We start from the raw sequence: 25,531 nt of genomic DNA on the forward strand, positions 1-25,531 counted from the left end.
GCTGAGACATCACAGCCTCATTCCCACCTGCCGCCGTTCAGTCATAGCCTCATTCACCGCGTAACCAGCCCCGCTGTTTCCTTGGCAACCGAGCGCCGCTCACGCGCGGCTCCGTGGCGTGGGCTTCCTGAGCAGAATGCGAATGAAGAGCCCTGCTGAAGCCGGAGCCCGCCGTCCCACCGGCGCTCCTGGGTGGACCTGCTGGTCTGCAACGTGTTGGACAGAACAACCTGACCTCCGGGTTAAAGTACACACACATCTTTCCACACACACACTCCGGGTCACCCATCCGAATTATTGATTTCATCCACTTCCACATGTTTGTGAAATGCAGTGAAGTCCAGCATGCTGTGGCTGCAGTGAGGCCAGTCCAGGGAAATTTTCCTGCTGCATTTAAGGTTCATACTGGTGCTTGAAATCCTGGAAAATCCTTGATTCATTTAGGTCAGGGGTGTCCAAAGTGCGGTTCGAGGGCCATTTGTGGCCCATAGACTGACTGCAATTCAACAAAGATACAAATTTGATGCAGATGGAGACTTTTAGTTTGTCAGCAGAGTAAAAATTTTTTCCTGTTTCTTATAAAGAAAAATGTAAAGTACAACTTTAACAAAAGATAAAACCAAGAGACTTTTACTGAAAAGTCGACTTTGCTGCAACCAAATTAGATTTATTCTTTCTTAAACTTGATTAAATATAGCAAACGTTTTGAAAGACAGTGACTAAATCCTGTTCTTATTAGTGAATATAAATGTGTTCAATTGAACCCAAAAGAAACTGGAAACTAGACATCAAATATGTACAAAAAGAAGTATCAAATGTTTTAACTTTGACCCACTTTATAAATTAGTCGAGTTATTTTTTGACTCTAGCATCACCAAGTTTTTTTGTTTTTTCTTTTGAATTTGACAAAATGCTTTGTAGGCGTATTTTCCAAACCCATCAAAAGTGTCCAGATGTGGACGGAGGGAAATTGGCTGATATCAGGTGTTTAACTTCAGCGTTTCTGCGAACAGGAGAGCAGAAACTCTGCTGAGTGTTTCCTCAATTTGCTGATGTCAAGTTTGCAGCAGCGCGTTTCTCCAGAGACGATGTTTCCCTTTCCCATTCTCTTGTCGAGCAACGTGGCTACAAAAGGAAGCAGGAAATGGATACAAACAGAGTAAATAACTGACAGCAGAAGTATTCAAACTTTACTGAAGAAGAAATGAGGAGCGTCTTTTTTTGGAAATGAGCAAAGAGCGGCTGAGGGAATGATGAGAGCGGAGTGAGTGACAGAAACATGCACAGGCATCCTTGAAGTTAATGAAGACGGTGAGATTCCAGACACGTCGGCGGGCAGAGGGTGCAGTCGGGGAGCGAAAGCTCATTTTAGGGAGCCGCCTGGTATAAATCATCCAGCTGAAATGCTAATGCCGGAGCCTCGCTAACGCAGAAGACTGATAGGAGAGCCGCCACTGATTTATTCACGCCTTCATGATGCGCCACGCAGGTGATGGCATGTGGCTGCGGCGCCAGCAGAGCCATCTTTGGCCCGCATCAGAGGCGCTGATGAGGCCTGGAGACGGATCTGCTGCTGCTTAGCGGGAAGCTCTTCAATCGCTGAAGAGTCTCCTCAGAACCAAAATGTCTAGGTTTCCATTTCATCAGGAGCCTCTCTTCATTACATACAGCTCTGTGGAAAAAATAGGACACCCTAAGACACATTTAGGTGTTTAATAGGAACGTTTCACTTTTCTAGTAGTTTTATATCTGAAAAAGAAAGAAATTTCACTTCAAAAAAGGTAATTAAATACTTAAAATGCATCTTCTAGCTGCAGAAAATGGTTCCTCTTACTGCTTTGACTCAGCTAACTTTATTAAGTTTGATCTCAAGTCTGGACTTTGACTAGGCTTTGTGTCACTTTTTTCATTAGATGGATAATTAACAAAGGTTGGAAGAATAAAAACAACAAGATTCCATTAAATATTCAGTTTTCTATGAAGAAATGCTCGTCCTCATTTTTTGATCTGTTTTTGATCTCGATAAACACCTAAAAAAAAACTGTTTCATGCAAGATATCTAGATAAATCTTGGAATTTCTTGATGTTTTTTGTCATTTTCAGAGAGTTTTATGTTGGTTGAAAGAGTCTTAACGAGACCTGGGCTTTGACTAGGCCCAGGACTTGGGATTTTTTAAATTAATTGTCATGTTGCAGATTGAATTTATATCATATAGTATTGTATATTCTTTCCTTGAATCCTTTTAGCATCTTGCAGTCTGATTTTAGAATAAACTTTCTTGGATAACCAAACTTTTATTTGTTGCCAAAGTTTTCAATGTTCTCTGCTTATAAACGATACAATAGATTGGTAAAAACTGGTTATTAAATATTAATTTATCCAAATGTGTTTTAATTTTATAACAACTTGAGATCCTTGACATTTGTTAAATGTGTTTTTGTTTGGCTCCACAGAGAGGCTGACGTTCCGGGATGTAAAGTCGCCTCAGGAGTTCAGGCACGGCGAGACGGCAGAGGTGGTCTGTGATGTCATCAGTTCGCCGGTGCCGGTGGTGGTTTGGTACTACCAGGACAAAGAGATCACCGAGGAGCACCACAGTGAGTTATCACCACTTTCTCACTCACTTTGATTCACCCGTTTGTCTAGTTTTGCTCTTTTTCCTACAATCTGTGATCTAGCATAATTTAAAATGTTGCTCAACTTTTGGCTAAAGTCGTAACATTTACTGTTTTGTTTTCTGATCCATTCACTTCTAGTTTTTGTCTCCATATTTTGTCAGCCAAGCAGAGATTTACCGTCTCTGTTCTGTATTTTATGTATTTATTTAACTCCCTCTTACAGTTTTATTGATCATTTTATAGCAAAAGCACTTGCCGTATCATTTTTCTCTCTCTGTAATATTTGTTCAAACATCCCTGCAGCGTATTTCCATAATAAAAAAAAAAAGAAAAAGTTTTTATTTCTCAAATAAACAAAATGTTCTAATATTTTCAAACAGTGAAATTTATAATGAGAAACTGTTTTATTTATGTTCAGTTCTTACAAGATTTTCTGTTTTCTGGCTCCACAGTGTAATAATTAACATCCTTTGCACTTAACAGCAATTTTTCCGCCTTGCAGAAGCGGAGAATGGGACAGAAGTTGATTCACTGAGTGCATTAAAAACTGGAACAAAACGTACCAGTTAAAGCCGCAACAATTGTATCTAATGCTGCGGTTGGATTATTTTCATTTGGCCAACATTTTTCTTCTTGGTTTGTGTTCGCCCAGTGGATCGGCTGTAACTTGCCAAGAAATTTGCAGGCCTGCAGGGAAATAGCTGTCATTTTCAGCACCTCACAATTTAGATTTGGAGCTGTGAAAACCATGGAAATAACATTACAGTCTGGGTTACCAGTCGGCGCTGGTTATTCTAATAATTTGGACCATAAAAGTTGTAAGAAAAGCCATTCTCAGAGGAACTGAACCTGAATGTTCCAATATTGAGTGAGAAAATGTTCAGGAGCGCCGATCTGGTTTCATCTTATTGAAAACGTGCCAAAAATTCAGTTCTCTAGGAAATGCTTTTCCCTTCCTTTGTGTTGGATTCACAATGAGACAAGAGTATAAAAATCTATGAATAGAAACCCGATGGAGGAGGCATCTAATTTGGACAGAGACCATGTTAACAAGCCTCTGTGAGAGGATGGATTATGGAGCTGCTGGATGGGTGACATTCAAATGCTTCGCTTCCCCATGAGATTAAAAACACACCAGAAAAATATGAAAAAAAACAAAACATAAAAACAGTGGAGAAATGGGTGTTTTTATCCTGTACTGCCAATTCTGCATGGAGGATTTCACAGTCTCATTGTCAGCCCTCCTCTGTTCCCTTCAAGCAAAAGATGATTTATACCATTTATAGAGCTCTCCCTGGTAATCCCACCCTTTTTAGTTTTAACAGTGTTAAATATCAGGAGAATGGTCCACTTAATTTGCAAAGAGAAAGGAAGATGGAGGTAGAGGAGCACTCAAAGGAGGAATTCATTTTTAGTCATTTCCTTTCCTGTAAAATCAGTAATGCAGTGCGAACGGCGCGTACCGCTCATTATTTCATCTCCCCTCCTCCTTGATTTACAACTCGCTCCTAAAGAAAAAAAAGCTCTGATTGGAAAGAGTGACCCTTTGAATCCTTGAATCTGTCACATTTTTAATTGAAATTCAAATCTTCTGACACTACAAACCACCAACTCTTGTTAATGCATCTCAGCTGCAATATTGTCTCTCTTCTCTCACACTTAATGTAATAGCAGCGCAAGAAAAAAGTATGAATTGCATTTAATTTAGCAAATTCTGTTCTGTGGAAGATCCAATAAGTGCTAATGTAGCATTATTAAGTGATTCAACACTTGCCATGGTGATTCATGGGATTACACTTCTGATGAATTTCTCTGCCTCAGGAGTAATATTCTGCTACTTTGAGAGTGATGTTAAGCATGCAGCAAGTCTGATTTGTTACATAATTCTGCTGGCTAAATGTCAGCTTTAGCTAGAACAGGCTCAGAGGTGTCCTTCTTGCTCAGGAAGTGGACTTCAAAACTATGCATTCTGGGTAAATACCACCCAAACAAACGTGAGCGCCTAGCATTAGCGGGAGAAATGATTCCAGTTTTTTTGCCAAAGACAAATATCCAGTAAAATCTGACACCACTCCATTTTCATTTACATTTCCTGAAGTTGTACTCATGGTCTTTTTGGAGGTCTTTGTATCATTTCCTTCAGTGGTTCTTGGTGCAGCGCCCCCACAGGCGAGGAGGGGAACAGGAACAATGTCAAAATAACAAATGTTGCAGTTTTGGTCTCCAATCAAACTGAATCTTCTGGACTGTCAGGTGTGAAAACATTTAAATTACACTCATCTCTCACTGGTGCAACAAGTTGATTACTTAAAAACACAGATGCCGACTTTTAGCCAATCAGCAGCAACTCAGCGCACCAGGGTTCTGTCAATAGTTCGAGTTCTTGATGGTTCTTCAGACCCACTTTGAGATCCATAAACTGGTTTCTTGGACATAACAGTATCATAACATCCTGAGTTGGTTTTATACTTTCGAGGGAGGTGGAGGAGACGTCAGGAGGGCTGACCAGCCAATCAGAAGCACCGTTGGCATAATGGCTAATCCTGGTTCCCCATCAAATTTGGCTGGTAAAGTTTAATATCTGTGACTGAATTTAGACACCAAATTCACTTTGCACCAGTTGGTTAAAGGATGAATTGACTAAATAAAGCCAATGAGTGAAAACCAGAGTAACTGTCCAATTTAATATGTTGAACAAATGTTTTCCTTGTTAACTAAAATGTCGATGATGATTCCAACTTTAGAGCACAACCAGGTGTTTGTGTTTGACAAGATCATGAGCGCAAATCTCGACTCAATCCTTAAAAAAATTATCCTGATCTGAAAATCTCAAAATAAATCTCTCATAGCAGTGTTGGAAAGTGTAGTTAAGAAAACAAAAAGCTGCACAGCTGGTCTTTGTCTCCTCGATTCGGATAAAAAAACATCCATCTGGATTCCAGGCACACATGTGCTCCTCTTCGAACAGTGCCAGCAGATTGACGCGCTTTAGGGACCGGGCTCCCTCTGCATGCACAAGTCGTTTTGGTGCTCCCGTTTTTTAAACTCAACACGAATCGTTGCTTTTGTTCAGGTGGCCAAGGTTAAAGGTGCAATAATGAAACCAGGGCAGAGGAGAAGCAGCGAATCGTCTCACTGCATGATGAAACTATCGGTTCGGTTTCGTACGGACGCTTCAGATCCTTGAAAGGGCTTGAGGTTTAATGAGGTGTTTTCAAGGTTTGGAAAGTGCTTGATATTTAAGCTGCACAGTTTTCTAATGTTGGATTAACAGCCTGAATTTGGAAAATGTTATTTATGGTTGAAACATAGAAACTTTTCTTACTGACTGAAGTGAAATCAGACAAACTTTTCTTGGTTTTTCATAGTTAGAATTACAAAAACCGTTTAAAGTTGCAAAATGCTTGAACATTTTTAACAGAGGTTTTTTTTTAAAAATGTAAAACATTCAAAAATATTTTTAAAATGTTTTTGAAAATATTTAAAATATTTTGAATTATTACAAAATACTTTTTAAATATTTGTTTAAATTTTGACATATTTAGAAATACATTTAAAGACATCTCAATATTTTAAAATATTAAAAATGTTTTAAAGATTTTTTAAAAATGTTTTAAAAATATTTTTAAGATGTTAATTATTTTTTTAATAATTTTTAAAATATATTTACAAATATTTTAAAATTATAAAAAAATAATTAAATACTTTTAAAACATTTTTAAATTTAATTTAATATTTTTAAATATTTAGATGTTTTTAAATGTATTTCTAAATATTTCAAGATCAAATATTTTAAAATATCTCGTTCAGGTTGGCTTATATTTTAGATGTTAAAAGTTATTAAAATTTGGATATTTTTGTTAAATTGATGTTTTTTTCTCAGACCTCTCAGGTGCGTAAAATTAAAATTAATGTCTGTCTTCATCTCCAAAATGTGCTGCTGGAAAAGTTTGAAAACAAACCAAGAAAAAAACCTTGAAAATGATCTGAAACCTGCAAGACAAAATCTAAATCTGGATCTTTGACCTGGAAGTAGATTTAACTGTGACTGTGAAATGACACAAACTCCTCCACATTTCTCCTTCAGTTCATAATAGAGCCGTCATCTTCTGCAGATTCACCCGGGTAAACTCCCTTTCTGGCTCTTAAGCTTCTATTAGTGCGTCTTTTCTCTTCCCTTTCTTCTCCAACGTGACTGAAAAATAAAATTAGTAATGGCGCCGGGTGCCACGGTCCAGAAATCAATGGATGTCATTTTAATTTCCTCATTTGTTCTCATTTACGGTGAGTCACCTGAGACTGCCGGCTTGATTGAAATGTGATCTCACTAAAGCCACCAGCGTCTTGTAATGCTCGAACAGCTGCAATATTGTCTCTGCCTATGTAATTCTCTCACACTTAATGTAATAGCAGCGCAGGCCCCAGCCCAAAAAAGTATGAATTGCATTTAATTTAGCACACCACTTACCTCACTTCTGTGGAAGATCCAATAAGCCTGCTCAATGAGGCGCGGCCCATTATTGCAGTGATGCAACACTTGCCATGTGGCGCTGCGATGGGACAGGCTGCTTGATGAACTCTCTCTGCCTCAGGAAGAAATCCTCTGCTCACCCCGTCTGAGAGGATGTTCGCCCTGCAGCAGACGCCGTCTGATTTGTTTAAACGCCTGACGGGGCGCTAACTGTTAGCTTTAGAACCACACGGCTCAGAGGTGTCCTCCGTCGGCTGGTCATGTTGCCGTTTGTGAACGTTTTGGATTTTTAAACGTTATCAGGTTTGCAACACAACAGCAAAGAGAGAAAAAGCCGACATTTGAATGCGAACAACAAAACAAAAGAACAAAGTGTAGTTGGCTCCTGGCTTTCATGCTCTCATCATTTCTCAGATTTATTTGTTGTTTGTTTTGCCTTTTTCTTCTGTGAAGTGGATTTCGACCCATTACTCTCACCAAAAACCAGAAATTAAAGGTATTGAAGGTGTCCGATTCTTAAAATCAGACACCTTCATTTTTGTTTTAAGTTACTAAAACAAAAATTATCCAATAAAATTTCCATGCAAGGCGACAGGTGATTTTTTTTCTCAACGCACTTCCAATTTGATTCTTTGAAAAAAACATTTATTTCTTCCAAAAATAGACAAAATAATAGCTGATAAGTTCTTACTACTTGTACGTCAAAGAGAGTTAACATAATCTGATTCTTCCAGTTCAAAAAGTCTCAATCTGACTAAAGTAATCACATTTAAAAATATAATAATTAAAGATTTAGCTTCCAGACTAATCATTTCATAAAATTTCTGTGCATCATGGTGTATTAAACTAGTTTTATAAAGTCATTTTATGTATTTTCTAAGCTTTTTTCTTATTTTTGTAGTAATCTTTAAATAGATTTTGGTGCTACAGTGAGTTAATGAGTGGATAATTAATCCCTCTTCCCCAAGATGTTTGCACAATGCTGCAGAAGCGACACTGCAGCCTCTGCTTTAGTCGCTAACGCTAACTAGCTTTGGCCAAACTTCCAGTCTGATCTGACAAAGTGAGCAATTGTTGCAGAAATGCTTCCAGTCTCTTGATTTAATCAGGTCTGTCTCCAAACAGAAAAGGTCTGAGTGAGTAAGTAAGCAAAGTGAAGCGCCAAGCTGCTTTTTTTAGTGTTTTTCCTTCTACATGCCCATTTGTTTCTGGGGCAGCTGCTGTCCCCGACCCAGAGGGGCTTTTAATTTAGCCTCTGGCATAAAGGTGTGCAGAGAGGGGCAATAAAGGTGACATACATAGAGGAGACATTTACTTAAATGCCACAGACTGTCATGGGGCACACAAATATGAGCCTCCTGCCTCAGCCGTGTAGGAAGTGGAAATATATTTTGTCATGGGGTCGGCGCCTCGTTTTACCTCCAGCGTGTGACTTTCAGGAATTAGGCGGCGGCATTTTTATTTTCAGCCCAAAAGCCTTTTACTCTGTCATTATTTTTGCACTTTTCTGGAACGTTTAAATTGAAAGTTACGGTTTAACTCGGACTCATCATTAAAAATTTTATTTAATAATTTAACCCACAAATTTAATCTTAGACTTGTGCTGTTGCAGAAAACCACCCACAGATAAACACTTTAAACGCATTTAAATGAAGGACAAGCAGTGATACTCAAGTGTAGTTGACATTTTTGATAACTCGGTTGCCAATTAGCAAATTTTAACAGCTTATAAAACATTTTACATGTTATAAGGAATAATTGTCATGAATAAAGAAGCCTTCTTAATGGTAAACATGACTAATTATTGGCAGCGATGTTAAAAATAAAAAAATACTTCTGTATAGTCTACAAGAAAAAGTACAAGACAAAGTTGTGACCAAAGTTTGCAGTAGTTGTGTTGGGAGCTGAAACATTTAGGACTGGTGTCAAACTGAAGGCTTGAGGGCCAAATCTGTCCCCCTGCAGCCTCTCATGTGGCCCTCTACACTCCAAATTACATCAATAAGTCCTTCCAGTTTTTCATGAATAAGCAGAATTCACACAAAATCAACAAATCTCCACATTTATTCAGATTTATTTTGCAAATTTTCCCAGATTTGGTCAGTAATCATAGAGTTTAATTGGCTGCTGCCTCAGTCTGAGTTCATATGGCAAGTAATAAAAAGTCACATTTAACATCATATATTAGACAAATATTGTAAAAATTCCTTACAAACATTTCTAAATCTGGAATTTTGATTGCAAAAAAGTCTAAAATAATCACAAAATTCTGGAGGAACAGCAATTTATTGATATTTTAACAGTATAATTGGTTTTATCAATATATTCTGGCACAACCGGACCTTTAAGAACATTTAGATTTTTGATCCGGCCCAAAATAAAACTGAGTTTGACTCCTTGATTGAGGATTAAAATCTGTTTCCATGGTAGCAGCTTCGTAAACAATTAGCCAGACGTCTCTTTAAATGAAAATATTAAATATATTCTGGATAAACTTCAAGTGTTTACAATAAACCCAAAGCTGTATTTTGAAAAACATTTATTTTTGGTAATTGTAATCATGTTGGATGTTAGCATTAGCATTAGCATAGCTGAGCATGACTTAGCTTTGGACTAGTCGTGCATCAGTGTTTTTTGTGCAGCGCTGTACAATGATTTTAATATATTAATTTAAATCCTTAATGTTCAGTGGTTTTCATAAACGCTGCTTTCACCATCGGTAACCTTGAGTTGACTCACATTTTGCATTCAGGTTGTATTTTTGTCCTGCTGGTTTTACTTTCCAGACCCTCAGTTTGGATGTGATTTATTAGTGGATAAGGTTAAAGCTTGCCATGATTCAGGAGACATTGTGATGAAAGAAAATAAAGAGAACAGCTGAAAATGCTGTTAATCCATAAATGATATTACTTTATACAGCAGGAGCACAATTACAGGCTTTCCTTACATCCTGCAGCTTCTTATAGAGCCTTTTGTCGTGTTGCAATAATGCGGTACAGTTTATCTAAGTATATATTTTGTTTCCAACATACAAAATTATAGCTGCTTATGTGTCCTTGGGGGACAATTATTGCTCAACCCTCTTCAGGACCAGATTGAGGGTCAAGAGAGAATGAATTATGCTCCTTAAGCAAACTACGAAATCTAATTTTAAAATGTTTGCAAACTTGGTTTGTCACACAAAATCACAAACTGGTGGAATGATTCTGCTTTATTGAGAGAAAGAAAGAAAATTTACGACTGGCTGCTCTGCACAGGAAACAATCATTCATCCTGTATTTATTTAAAATGCACAGTGTCACAAACTGATGACTCACAGGTTGATGAAAGAGGTCACAGTAAATCTTACCAAGTATTTTTCATCCACTTTGTAGAGAAAATAACTTATTACACTTGAAATAAGACAAAACTAGCTTACAAGTAACTTTTTAGAAAGATAAAATGCTTGTTTCAGCCCTTATAATCTGAACATGTCAGCGATGATCCAGTCAAATTTGCAGATTCTGCCGCAACAAATTCCAACGTTTCGCTTTCCATCCAGTATCAGGTTATTACGGTAATTTCTCTCCCGCCGTTTTTTTAATAGATGTAAATTACAGAAATTACTGCTAGATGTTAAAAGTTCCAGTTGCTGTGGATAAATGAGCAAATATATATTTACTCAACGGACATGTAAAGAACTTTCTACCATTAAAATAAGCAAAAATATCCAGGCGGAGATTTGAAACTTAGGATTGAAAGGGTTAAGTAAATAACTCCTTATTACAGATGAAAATGTGCTTGTTGCATTGGCAGATTATTTCACTAAAAACATTATTAGTGAAATAATCTGCCAATAGAGCTTGTACTTCTTCATCAATATTAAGAAATAATAGACGTAAAACAAGCTACCTTTGAGTTAGTTTTGTCTTATCTCAAGTCTAATAAGGTATTTAGTTCATAAACGACACTATAAGTTCTTGGTAAGATTTTGTGTTTTTGCTGTGACTTTAACTTCTGCGTCACCAGATTGCGACACCACAAATTTTAAATTAATACAGGAACTTTTCAAGATGAAGTGACCAAATCTACTTGGTAACATTTTGTGTTTTTGCTGTGTAGAAGTATCTATTTGGATGTTTGTAAAAGTCTGGTCAACAAAAAGTTAGTGATCCAGATTAAAACTATAAATTCCTGCTGGTAACTTTCCAAGTTTGGCTCTGCCACAGGTGGGAGCAGCAGCTGTGCTGACAGAAATCAATGTCCAGTCCAGGTTTTCAGACAAAGACGCCTTTAAAGTGGCGGTCACACCTCAGCAGAGGTGAAGCCCAAAGAAACTCTGCTGCAACATCAGTTAACTTCTCAGCCTTTCTTCTTCCTCCGTCCTCCGGCAAAAAAGAAAAGAAAACCAGCATTTATGTCTCATTTTTCTCCCATCGGTTTGTCTGCTTTGCCTGGCCTGGACTGTATCCCCCGGCGCTGCAGCAGAGAACAATAAACAGTTTGCAGCTGATTGATAAAACATCTAGTCTGTTGCTCTCATTGACAAACTTGGGCCTCCCAGCGATCTCTTCTATCTCTTTCTACTTGTGCTGTTTGACCGTTTCTCTCCTTTAAAGTTGATGAAGTTCCCAGGTGTCACTAAACTCTACAACCTGGAGCAGAGATTTAAGGATTATTTAGCAACAGAAAAACTTATTTAGTGTTATTTTTTTACCCTTTTCTTTGAGCGCCCAATTTATTTTATTTCTATTGCACATTTCAGCAACGAGGAAGTTCAGAATACATAAAAAAACCACAACAAATCAAACATCACTTTTTTTCCAATTGCCGTCGTTACCCATCAAAATGTTGGTCAATGTTTCATTTCTAATGGTTCGAAAGCAAATCTAGACAGGAGAGGGTTTAATTTATAAAAATAGAAATATTTTCCATGTTGACTTAATTAAGAAAATTTAAATCTACTTCCTGGTTTTAGTCAGAATGCCAGCAGCAGCATTCTAATTGATTTTTTTTTTTTAAGATGATAAAATATACTTTATTAATCCTGAAAGAGGTGAAACTTTGTTTGTCCCATCATAGCACACAATACAAATGTAAAATAAATGAATAATAAATAAAGTAATAAACATACGACAATAAATTTTAGTAATTTTATTAAGTTTATTCAGGCCATGCATTAAAGATAAACACATGGATGAATTTTTCTGAATCTTCCTGTAATCCTGGAAATGTTCTTCAGGTGATAGAAGTCCGACTTTGTAACCGTCTTTATGTGGCTCTGAAAGTTCAGGGCAGATTGTTAATTTCCAGCTGTCAGAGTTGTGTGTTTATTCTAAATTGTTCCTCTATAAGTCCAAAGATCATCTCCAGTTTTCTCTAAATGAAGTGTTTCAAAGAAAGTGTTCTCTGGTTTGTCGTCATGTTTAGCCACGTTTCTCTTTTGATACAGCTTGTCTGCTAGCGCTGTGAAAGCTTTAACCAGTCATGCAGAACATCTGAAAGCAGGGCTGAATTAACTTACTGTATGCTTCCCCCCCGACGTAAAGCCATAAATATTAATGAACCACTTCAGAAAAGTGTGTGTTTCTCCAGCAGACATGCAGTGAATGAAACTCCTCTGACCCTCAGGAGCTCCTGGCCTCCAGTGTATCATCAAATCGGGCCGTAGATGAGAGCGATGGCATATTGACTAAAAACGGGCCACCCACTGAATGACTAATCAACCTGAGGGCAAAACAGCCTGGTGTTGAGAAGGATGCTGAACATTTCAGGGATTTATCTCAAATCAGCCTCATGGAAGTGGAGAACTAAGAGTTTGATTTGGTGGAAATAACCAGGTAATTCTGAAGTTTAGTCCTGTATTGAGTTCAGTCCGGTCCTTTTATGTCGAAGTTATGGACTCTTAATGAAACAAGACGTTGCTCACGTTTCCCCTGAAACTTTGACACCAACTCCGTGTGCCACAATAGTTTGAGATTTTTTATAAAAACACAAAAACTTACCAAGTAGGAAATATCTTAGGAAGTTTTCAACAAGAAATATGATCTCGTTTTGAGTCAGTAATTCCTAAATATTTATAAAAAAGTATTCTCTCTATGGCAGATTATTTAACTTATAACAAAACATTTTTACAACGTGTTTAGTGAAATAATCTGCCAAAGAAAATAGAACTTTTTCAACAATATTAATGTTTTATTGACTTTAAACAAATTAATATTTCTTACTGAGAAATTACTTGTGAATTAGTTTTGTTTTATTTAAAGTCTACTAAGATTTTGCACGAGAAACTGGACCAAAAATATTTGGTAATATTACCTCAAAAGTTGGTTTTTATGCATTTTGTTGCTGTATTAAACAGATATACTATTTCCATGTCAAGAGGAAACTTTTAATTTTCTGAAAACTGTTTGTTCTGCACACACAGACTCAATAAAAACAGATGTAATTGGATGTAATTTTTATAAATGCATGTTAAACCTCTTCCAAGCCATCAATTATTTTGTCTTAGTCGTAATATTTTCAGTCAAAACAGAAAAAGCTTTCTAATTTCCATGTAGCTTTCCTCAACACGTTCACCTAATTGTTGGCTCACTCACTTGCAAACCAGAGCCTGCAATTTTCCTTTCTTCTGCTGTCAGTGGAAATCACCGCTTGTGTCCTTCAATATTTCTTCACTTAGTTTTTCTCGACATAAATCACAATCAGGAAAGGAGTATAAATACTTATTTATATAAATAAAAGCTGGTTTGGTTTCAGCGCTAATCCAGAAAGCAAAACTTTCAGTGGTTTTTCAGAAGATTTCACAACTTCTGGCCTATTAGCGTGTGAAGGAAAACAAATTCTGGAGCTTTTGAAATCAGTCCAAGTGACTTGTCACTTTTAAAATAAGACTTCAGTGTTTGTGGGAACGACTTTAAGCCTCACATTATCTCCACCAATCGTCTGAAGTTTGAAGGATATGACTTATACATGAAGAATTCATGAAGCTTGCCAGATTCCTTTTGGATGCATCCAGCCTGTTGCTGATTTGCTCTTTTGAAGTCTCTCAGCTTGGCAGTGTCTCATTAACGCGGCTGACGCCTGAGGACGGCACTGGAGAACAGCTGCTGCTGAAATCAATGGTTTTGATCAGAGATTAGCTCATTTTCAACCTGATGAAGCTTCATTCTGCTCTAATGTTTTGGTTCTTCCTGCTTTCTTACTATGAGATGGTTTCAGAATCACAAAAAAAGAGATTCTTTGATTAAAAAGCTGAATAGGTCATTTTAAAATTCAGATTTGACTTGTCCATTGAAGAGTGAAAGGAAGCTACAGACTGCAGCTTTTACTTTGAAAGGATAACCTTGATTATTAGGTGATACGTTTTGGATTATTATGGGATGTTTACAAATCATAATCTGTTCATGTTAGCCGCCACTTCATAATAACAAACACCATGTTAAACAGATCATTCAGGGAACAAATTAAATGTAGCTTAGCTGCTATTTTGGTCCATCTGATGTAATTTTTAAATATTAAATGATTGATAATTTCATCATTTACTCAGCATTTTTACCAAATACATTTTTATTTGAGTAATTTCTTGGATGGCTACTTTTTACTCTTCAGTAAAATATTTGGGTACTTTACCCACCTCTGATTATGACTTACTTCCTGTCAGAAAGATCAAAATAAAGGCACTTCCTGTTTTGTTTATTCTGAAACACTCATTTATTTACTTATCTACATTTTGTCTCTTTGATTTTGTTGTAATTTATACCCTAAATTTAAACATCTTTAATGTTTATAATTGAGAACAAAAGCTTTAAATGTTGATTTAATATTGTTTCTTAATTATATGAAAATAATAATGACTTTTAATCTAACTAAATATTTAGGGAATACAAGATAATTTAAATTTGTGAGTTGCACACAGTCACTCAAATGTAGGAAAACGTATTGATAGGATTGATGATTGTTTTGCAGTCACATTATTATTAATTATTTGAGTTCTAATAAATTTCTCATCAAAAGTGCAAATGTTTATTTGATTGTCGTTCAGCTAAACTTTTAAAAACACTCAATCACTTCAGGTTAGACGGTTTTAAAACGCAAAACAAAATTAAATTTCCAGTGCAGTTACATCCTACTTACCCTAATGTGCTGTAATGGGTTGCTTTGCACCGAGATGCATTATTTGGATAATAACAACCGATAGCAGGCTTTCTCACTGACACCTGGCATTATTAAGCCTTTGCTTTGTGCCGATTCCCTCACACTGTAATCAGGTTTCATTATGCACATCGTGTAGGAGGAGCTGCAGTTCAGGTTGACAAATATTCCCGTCCTGAAGCCGCAGTTGGAGCTTTACTCACGTTTCAGAGGAAAGAGATTGTTTCTGCCTCCCAGGAACAAAATGGAAGGAGGAGTTTGGTGACTTTTAACATTTAAGAATATCAACAAAAGGAAGAAATTTGTGTTTTTGTTTCTCTGGTTTGCTTAAAAGCACATTAAAGCAACAATTTGATCTTTTTAATTACTTTTAGGCACATTGAGTTCTTCTAATTTAAGTCAACAACCTCACTTTTAATTTGGGTCTAAATTATAACTTTTTGTTACTTCTATTTATTCTGCCGCTGAAACCAAATGGTTCTTTTTATTTTATGTTTTTATGACGTAAAACATTTTGGTGCTGAAATGTCAGTTTGACTTTATGACATTTTGTTTATAGGTTAATATTTCTATAATAGATGCTGAAAACCATTGAATATTTAGACTTTCTGAAACACGAGAACCACATTTTTAAAAAAGTGAAATAATTGAATTATTTAAAAATTATCTGACTTTTTTGTTGTTGCTGATGTTGGAGCCTATTAAATAATTGACAAATTATTTGCAAAATGATTCTAAATGTAAACAAATGGTCAAAAATCATCTTTTTTATGTTTAAGGTTTCCTGCTGTGATTAAGAAGAAAAGGCAGCTGTAAAAAACAGTTTTTCTACCACAAAATTAGTGTTTATATTTGAATTTTGAATTCAAATATAAACACTAATATTAGAAGTTTCTAGACTATTTTTGAATCTAGAACCTCCTCAGAAACTACTCTGACATTCTTTTGTTTTTTTGGTGTTAAATATGAAGCGATCGCAGCTTTGACAGTTGCTTTGATTTATTTTCCAGCCCTCTAATAAAAAAGAAACCAAAAAACTTCTGTTTTTGGTTGAATTGCTTCTCCAGCTGTAGTTGCTCCAGCGTCGGCCATTTTTCTGCACATCATAATCACCCCCCACCCAGCCCAGGCAAACTGGAGAGAGTAAACATCCAGAGCGCCACTAAGCTGCTCCAAACACGCTTAATCACTTCTTGAGATTGGGAAGGGTGGCAGCACTGGGAGCAGAGGCGCAGCGTAAATATGTGCTGGAGAAATGGGTTGATTTGCTTCATTTACATTCAAGTGACATGAAGTTGTCGTTCCCTTGTCAGCGCGACGGGGAATAAAGATGAGAGCGAGGTTGCTCTCGCCTTGGTCTCCTTCTGTTGGTTGATAAAGCGACAGGCGGCAGTTGACTGGGTGACAGGGACTCCCTGCGTGTTGCTGACAGCTCTCACCCAGCGCCGTCGATGAAGTCATCAGGGCCTCTGCTGTAACAAAGCTGCTGTTTGCAGATTAGTGAGACGCTGATTTACAGTATGCGGCTCATGTAACGGGAATGTCGCTTCAACTCCCATAAAATACACGTCACCGAAAGATGGAAAATTATCTCCTGCATTATATAAACCGTCAGAATGTGACATCACATTCACTGCTTCCTGCTAAGACAGCAAAAAGATGCTCGCTAACGATGGGCTAGGATTGGTTTTAGCTGTTCAGTTATTGATATAACGCGTGATTTATAAAAGAAAAGGGAGGGCAGTGTTTGCTACTGATATTTAACACTGCAATAACTAGACAACAAGGTTCGGAAAAAGTTTTAATTAAGAAAAAAAGACAGTGTAAGAGATGGACGGAAGTAATTCAGTTATGCTAGCTTGACTATGACAACCGTACCATGTAGAAGTGATGTGGAATTTAGTTTTTCAGTTTAGTTATAAATAAAAAAAGGCAACTTAAACAACCAACTCTAACAGATCATCAGTGGATTAGCATCTGTAGCTAATGTACCACTGATGTGTTAGATTAGCTAATAGCATTTGTAGCTAATGTACCACTAATGTGCTAGATTAGCTAATAGCATCTGTAGCCAATGTACCACACCAATCACTTATTAATAATCGCAAAATAAACATCAGGCCTAAAAACATGAAACTATAAATGACTGAATGTTTTGTTCTTTGTGTGGAAGTGGGTTTTTTTTTTCTTTGGTGTTGAATCCTGAGACATATTGTGGCGTTGTTGTAAGTTGCTATGGCAACACGTTTGTGTGTAGCATAGCCAACACAAATAGTGGTTTCAAGTTGTTGAACAGTTTTTCTGTGTTATTTTTCCCTTTGCTGCACTGAATTAATCTACAGGTCTCATTTAGTTAACGGGATTTGACCTTCAAGAAGTAATTATTAATGCCATCAATCTTTGAAGGATTAATAGGGCAATTTCCAAACCATCTAAAATCATCATTTTACATGGAGGAAGCTTATTAACAAGAGGGAAACTTTGAAGATTTCAAATGTAGGCTCTTAAATTTATTTCACTTGCGATGTTGAGAAATTGCAAAAAACCCACAAGCTTCTTTTCAGACCGAGTTTGTTTAACTTTCTTGATAGTTGAATTAAAAAACAGTTTAATAACTGAAGGACTTAATAATTCATAAATTGACCTATGTGTCGCTCTCTCTCAAAGGGACATTCATGTCACAAATTGCATTTTCTTTTGTTGGAAATCATTTTTTTCCCTTACAGTCTTCATTTTCTGTTACTCAGTGATGGTTTTTACACCTCTGAATTATTCTGTGAAGTCTTAGTTGTGCTTTTATTCCACAACAATTCAAATAAACCTTGTAGTTTCTGAGATGTAAGGAATTCCTCAAGGCTATGTCTTTGGTCACAATAATCTTTTATTAGTTATTCTGCCAATTGAGCCATTCTTTAACCATAGAAATGTTCCTTTCCATCTCTTTCAAGTTGCAGTTTCAGTATAAAAATCCCAAAGGTAAAAATGAATTGGTGGATTTTCTTTTCTCTCTATGCACGTTGGAAAGAAAATAACATTCATGCTGCATGTCTTCAAACTCCTAATCTAATCTAATCTAATCTGTCTCTATTGAGCCACAGAAATCAGCCTGACATGATCAGCTGCCAGAGTTCAGGCCTTATGAATCAGACAGGAAGCATAAACGCTCCGTTTTCCTGATTCAAACACGTTTCCATCTTGTCTCCGTTCGAGTGGATTTAGCCGAGTATTTCAGAAGCGGAAAACAACATAATTGTTTCACCAAAGCTGGGTGAAAATGTCAACTGGAATCCCCGTGGGAATTACAAACATCCGTAGCATTTCCAGGACGTCCCAGCAGATTGCTAACAACGCCAGCTTATTGTCTTATTGCTGTTTCCTGCATATGTATTCAGAAGATGTTTCTACGGCTTCATGGAATCTGACATTTCTTAGTTTTCATCCCTTCCCCTCAGCAGAATGAGTGACTGCTTGTTTCTGTTTGTGTGCAGTTCCTCCATCGTTATCGGTCTTCCAGCAGTCCTTCAACGCCACAGCCGACTACCAGGAATCAGTCACCTTTACATGCATCACTTCTGGGTCTCCTGATCCTCTGGTCACATGGCACAGGTAATCCTTTTTAAACATGAGCTTTTTATGATCTCAACTGACAAACATGTCAAAGGTTGTTGTCATAAAAACAAGATTTCCGAAAGTATTGAGAGGCTTTGCTTCAAAATACGCATTGTTGTGATTGTTTTGGTATTTCGTCACAATAATAAAATATATTGACGATAAATTGTCCCAGAATTATTGCGATAAACGATATTTTTCTTTTAAAAGGATATTAAGTAATGGCAAGAACAGATTCTCAAAGATTAATGATCTTTAAATTCTAGTGAATATTTAACGCTGGAACTGGAAGACAATTTAAATATCCAACATAAATAAACAAAACAAATAAAATACATTTTGAAGATTCTGTAAACAAAATTTCCCTTCTCAATAAAGCCAAAACACCAGAATGAAGATTTTTATCATCCATCTTTGCCCCTCAGGCTCAGCATTGTTAATTCATTAGTTTCTTTTTATGATTTCTCTTTTTTAGGACTTTATAGTTGGTGTTTTGGTATTAATATTTTGATATTTCCTGCATGTCATTTAAAGTTCGTCAACTGAAAGCATACAGTTTCTACTAGATTCAGTACTTGTATTTTCAGGTGCAGACAACAAAGATATCATGTCGCAGTTCCAATTAAGGATTCTGCATCCGCCCTCACACATCACCTCCAACAGCTGCAGAAAAAGATCAAATGTCAAACAGCAGCGGTGCGAGAATTTGCACCAGAAGTAGTTGACACTCTGCTATCCGCTCTTCTCTCCAACATCCAGCAATTAGCTCGCTCCCACTCAGCAGGCAATTGTGACAAGCTCTTTGCACCTGAGCATCTGTTGATAGCACTTTATTGTAGGTCATATTGTTTCCAAAACTACACCATCTTTTTCTGTCGTTCTGCCTTTCGTCTAAACGGAGCACAGAGGCGGCGTTTTCTACCACTATCTTCATCACTGTGAACTGTAAAGATGTCACAGATAGTTGTAACTGTGACGCGCTTCGCCACTCCGGCGGGTTTCTCTGCGACTTGTTTTACACGCTGTACTGAAGTGAACAGAAATCGATGGTTCTCAGGAAGAAAACAGTCAGAAAAATGAAGCGTTCTTTAGAAACTCACTGCAGGTGATTTTTTTATTTGATGGAAATGGTTAAAATATGTTTTTTAGGCACTAATGGCAAAGACGTGTCAATCCTTTTAACAAATTCACCTTTTACCACATCAGAATAATCACATTGGAAAATCCAACCTTTACTTGGAGTAGACTGATTAAGTTTTAGCACCTAAGCTAGTAATAATTTACAAGTCAAACCTCTTTTGTTTCGTCTTGTCTGGTAATATTTGAGCATACATAATGTGATCTTTAAACATTTCTCTCATCCATCTCATCAAACATGTTCAGGATTCAGGTTTAAAACTGAAATACAAAAAAATACATTTGTTTATTTATTTATGTCTCCTGATTTGTCAATTAATCTTTCAAAATAATCCACTCCGTTTAACAATTACGTAATAATTTCTGACATGTTATGAGTAAAGTCCATTTTTACATTTGTGATGGTAGAACAGAACCAGTTTATCGCTTGTAGATGAAATTAAATGTTAATTTTAGCAACTTTGCAAGCTGAAAATGTTGCTCTATTTTCCCAACTTTGAGTTTGAAGATAGTTTTTATCTCCTTTTTTAATGAAATGATGCGTTAATTACTTTACTTTTGAGAGTATTCACTTTTAAATTTTCCCTAACTTTTTTATATCCGCACAAACCTTTAGTAACAGTTTGTGCTTCTCAAAAAGGTCAAATCAGACAAATAAAAAAAGATTAAAATACAACAGGTCTAAAAGATTAAATTAAATTTGTTTTTCTTTTAAATTACTATAATTTTTCAGTGCAAAGTGATGCCATTATTACTCCATTATTGCTCCATATGTCATATTGTTTAACCAATTTAAACCATTTTCTGCAGAAGTAGCCGAGTTAGAAGAACGAGGTTGTGCTCCAGATGTGGGGGTTGAATTTCTTCAGCGTTGAAGTTTGACAGAGAAATCAATCGTAAAAAAACACAAAATGTTTGAATCTCTGGGTGAGACGCAACCTGAAGACTCTAAAGCTTTCAACTCAAACTCACTTTTAATTTAAATTCAGGGTTTGGATCCAGAAAACATATTCAAGTAAAAGTAGCTCTACTTCAACACATTTTTACTCAAGTAAGAGTAAAAAGGTATTTGGTAAAAAGTACAGAGTAACTGATCAAATTATTATTCAATATTTAAAAATTACATCATAAGATGGATCAAAATATAAAGTAAAGTGCAAATTTTGGTATTTTAAGAACCAAAATAAATAATAATTTATGTAATTAACAAAAAATAAGAAAATCAGGCAAAATAATAAATTTCCAAATCAATAAAAACTTTTGAAATTTTAACAAAAACTGCAGGTGTGAGTTTGTGTAAAATCCACAAATTTTACTCAAGCAAGAGTAGAAATATTTTATTATAAAATTACTCAAGCAGAAGTAAAAATACTCTTAAAAGTAATTTTTTCCTAAAATCTGCTCAAGTAAAATTAACTTAATGGATGACAGTGTTACTCAGTGACAGATGAATGTTGCTGGTTTGAATCTGGTTGCCTCAGGCATAAAATGTATCTTTTGGTTTTTATGTTCCTTTTTATACTTCAGTCTCTCCCTTATAATCTGACTTGTTAAGAATAAAAGGCTCTGAAAAAATATCCTGTGGATATAATCACTCTGCTGCTTGTTTGACTGCTGCTAATCCAGGTTCAACATATTCTACTGCGAATTAGTATTCCAATAATCAAATAAAAGCCATTTCAGCGGTAGATAATCAACAGACCCACTGACTGGAACAGTGGCGGTTTGTTTCCAGCCTGCAGGTCGCTCACACACTTCACCAGCAAACAAAGAAAACGTCTGTGACGCCAACAACAAATCACAACCCAATTTAGTTTTTGCTTCTGATCTCAAGCCTCCCAGCATATTCCAGCCTCACGGCTGCATTTCCTGTCGGAGTGAGGCTTCACCTCGTCCGCTGTGCATCTTTGGTAATAGACTACCTGTCAGCAGTCAGTCAGTATAATGACATCCACTGCTTGGACTGTCCACCGCTAAGATGACGCCTCTCTTCATTTCCTCTCCGCCTCGTAAAGTTATTATTACTTTGCTTTGCTGTTTCCTCCGCCGACTTTAAATGAGGTTTTTCCTGCAAGACGAGGAGGCTGGTTTTGTTTAGACATGAATATAGATTCAACTACACATGTAGGCAAGTTGTGGGCTTGTCTAGATGGAAATACATATTTGTTTAAATGCAAACAGCCAGGCTGAAAAAATAATGATTAATTTTTTAAGTTTAAGACAAAATGTTGTAAAAAATCTAATGGGAGAAGGTTTTTATGTTGACAACTGGAAGAAACGAAAATATAAAAGCTTTGTGTGAAAAACTAACCCATAATTCATCAACTTATAGAACCACCTATTTTATATAATTGGTTGAGTTCATCAAGGTTAGGATAAAAAATCAATCAATAGATAAGACATTTGCTAGAATATTCAATAATTTCACTGAAATTATCCAGAAACGCACAGCATTCTGGGAAATGTAGGCAAAGGAAAGACTTTAGCTGCTCAACCTCATGGCTAGCTAAGCTACAATGGTGGAAACAACTAACTCTCTCGCTTCATGGTTTCCTAGCAACTCACTCATTCGTTGGTTACCTAGCAACAACCCGCTGAGTAACTTGCGCAGTAGCAATTTCAAGTTTCACCACTGTCTTATGATGCTGCGTTCACAACAAACGTGATCTGAGCGTCAGGCTCGTCTGGTTTACATACAAAGTCTGTGTGGAGGTGCGTCGAGGACCTTGTTGAAGCATTTAGAGCGTTTGATGCTGGAGTTGGAAAATCTGAACTTTTGCCGCTCAATACGGAGCATCAACCAATCAAGAGAGTCTCCTCTATGTAACATAGTGACCTGCAGGAAGGAGATGCAGGTTCTGTTAGCAGGTCGTCCAAATGGGCTGGTTGTTAGCGAACGTCGTCAGCGCCCAGCTAACTTATGAAACTCACAAAACTCACCAAACCTCTGAATTATCTTGTAAATTCAAACACACTTCCGATTGTCACATCTAGTCCATTTCAGTAAGTAATGCCCAGACACACTCAATATTTCATCTGCCATTGTTCAAGAGGCTCCTCCTTACACGCCATTATCAGCTGTCCACGATGTTTGTTCAATAAAAACTGAACACAAAATGTTCAGCAGACATCTGAGCTACATCTGTGATTGCAGAAGCTTTTCAGCACATAATATTTTGGTGCAACTCTCAATTTCATTCTCCGTACTACAGAGAGACTGGTAATGGAAAACTTCCAGAGCGATTTTGACGCATCTGATTAAGAGCAAAATGTCAAATGCACAGGCTTTGAACTTGAAGCATTAGACGTGTTTTTGACGTTTGGTGTGATGCAGCATTACTGCTTGAAAGTAAAAACAAACTGTGGGTAAAACCAAAAAGGTTGTAGCATCAGTTTGGCAGTAAATCAGATATTTAAAACAAAAAACAAATCAATTATTATCAACATCGACTGAGATGAAACATTTTGCGTTTTTCAGCCTTGTCGAAATAGTTTATAGACAGAAGATGCTTCATTTATATCTCGTCCAAAAAGTTTTGAGATCATTCACTCAGTGACTCATTTGATGTTGTTTTGAAAATGTGACATTTTCCCCCCAATAAAATCCGACTCTTCCCCCGGTGGATTACACGGCTGGTTAAACAGCCACAAATAAACAAGCGGGGGAGGCAGCAAACCTGCTTCTCACCATTGTGCTTCTGCTTGAAAGCCTTAATATAGACATGGATCAATTTAGCTGCTTGTTTTTTCCCCCTGATTAATTTTCCAGCAGAGTCCAATGTGAAGAAGACATTAAGTCAGCACAGTTTCAGTGCATCAGAGGAGCGATTTTAGCAAGTGCTGCAGTCCAGAGGTGATTGTAGACAAATTTGAGAGAGGATATTTTTATTTTATGAAGCGTGGAGGTTTAAGGTGTTAGTTTCTGTGTTTGTGCAGGAAGGGGCAGCAGCTGGAGCCTTCAGAGAAGTACATTTTCAGCCAGCTGGAGGGCGGACGCAGCATGCTGACCATCCGAAACATCCGGCAGGCCGACGGAGGAACCTTCTCCTGCAAGGCCTCCAACAAGGCCGGCTTCCAGGAGAGAGATCTTCTGCTCAAAGTGTTCGGTGAGAAAGTCAACAGTTATTAAATCTGCAATGTTTCCAAATGTTAGAAACCAGTAAAAATATTCCTGAAGGAGCAAATTGTCTCCTCAACATATTTATTACCAGTTGAACTGAGATTTCATGAACCAAAAGAGTACACATATTTTTAAATATGTGTACATATTTAAAAATATGTACACATATTTTTAAATATGTGTACAACCAAAATATATATAAATAATATATAATTTTGGTCATAAACAGGGTAAACACCACAATGTTCCTCTTTAATGAAATTAAAATTAGATACAAAAACTCCAATAATCAAAGTTGAATTAAGGATTTAATTAAATTTATTTATTTATTTTGGTACAAGGCGAAACTTAAAACAGTAACAAGATTTATCTGCAGTTCTTATTGCTGCGTCTGACTGGAAAATAACTATTAATTGAATCTTTTGAGTTTGAGATTTTTGTGGTTTAATAATCTGGAATATGGAAAAATCCTCCTTCCTGAGTTCTTCTATAGCGACAGCTGTTTAGGCTCTGTTAGCACTTCAAGTAGTAATAGCTCTGTTAGCATTTGCAGTAGTAGTAGCTATATTAGTGCTACTTTTCTTTGATGTTTCTCCCAGCTTCTGTAGAACTGTTTCTGGTTCGGTACATGTCCTACTTAAAGTCCGGTGACGGTGGTAACAGCTCAGCACGGCATTCATGTTTAGCTCGTTAAGATAACGATCACCTGTTAGAGAGTTTGTTAGTTTTACTCGTACAAATGATCCAAAGTCTTCTGGAGAGAAATGTTGAGGGCAAAGATTAGGTCTGACTCGTTTTTCTTTTATGTGGGAAATTATCAAGATTCACCTCACTTTTTATTTCACCAGTCACTGGGGTAAAGTTAGCTTTCCTGTGTTTACTCTGTAGCAGGGGTCCCCAAACTCGGTTCTCGAGGGCCGGCCTCCTGCATGTTTTAGTTCTCTCCTTGGCTTAACGCACCTGAATCAAATGATGGCTCGTTAGAAGAAGAACATTGAAGAACATTGACCTGCTGAAAAGGTTGTTGGTGGTAAAAAAATAAATAAAAACAGGAGGTTTAACTGCTTAAAAGTCATAATTTTGTGTTCTCTTTTTCTCAAATATTAGTGTAAACCTTTATATTTGTAGTACTTGCATTAAATGATTTAAAAAATATAAGAGTTTAAATCAAAATAGGCTGCATAAGGTCAAGTTTGTTATTTTTTTAATCAACCATACAGAATACAGAATAGAGTAATTATTTTTTCCCTTTTCTGGTGCATCTCCAGATGTAATAGCGTTATCCATTACAGTGAGGAGTGTTTTATGTCCATCCATAAAGTTTTATGGTGAGGACGCTCGCAATCTTCTTCTATCCTAAAACAGCTTTTCAAAACCGTCAGAGTCCAAACATGGCCGCCAGCCCACACCACCACCAACGGCTGCTGAAAAGAAATATCTCA

The 25,531-nt window shown here is 36.7% G+C and overlaps 1 protein-coding gene across 1 annotated transcript in view; it reads left to right on the top strand.

Annotated features, from left to right (window-relative positions):
• The window catches only part of LOC122827489 (neural cell adhesion molecule 2-like), a 265,284-nt gene that overhangs the window by 195,903 nt on the left and 43,850 nt on the right, over positions 1-25,531 (top strand). The window contains exons 4-7 of the mRNA XM_044110497.1: positions 2,455-2,598; positions 5,100-5,186; positions 18,712-18,829; positions 23,906-24,075. Coding sequence (XP_043966432.1) covers positions 2,455-2,598; positions 5,100-5,186; positions 18,712-18,829; positions 23,906-24,075 — 519 coding nt within the window. The remainder of the gene's footprint in view (positions 1-2,454; positions 2,599-5,099; positions 5,187-18,711; positions 18,830-23,905; positions 24,076-25,531) is intronic.

This window comes from Gambusia affinis, linkage group LG24 (genome assembly GCF_019740435.1).
Source record: "Gambusia affinis linkage group LG24, SWU_Gaff_1.0, whole genome shotgun sequence".
Taxonomy (NCBI): Eukaryota; Metazoa; Chordata; class Actinopteri; order Cyprinodontiformes; family Poeciliidae; genus Gambusia; species Gambusia affinis.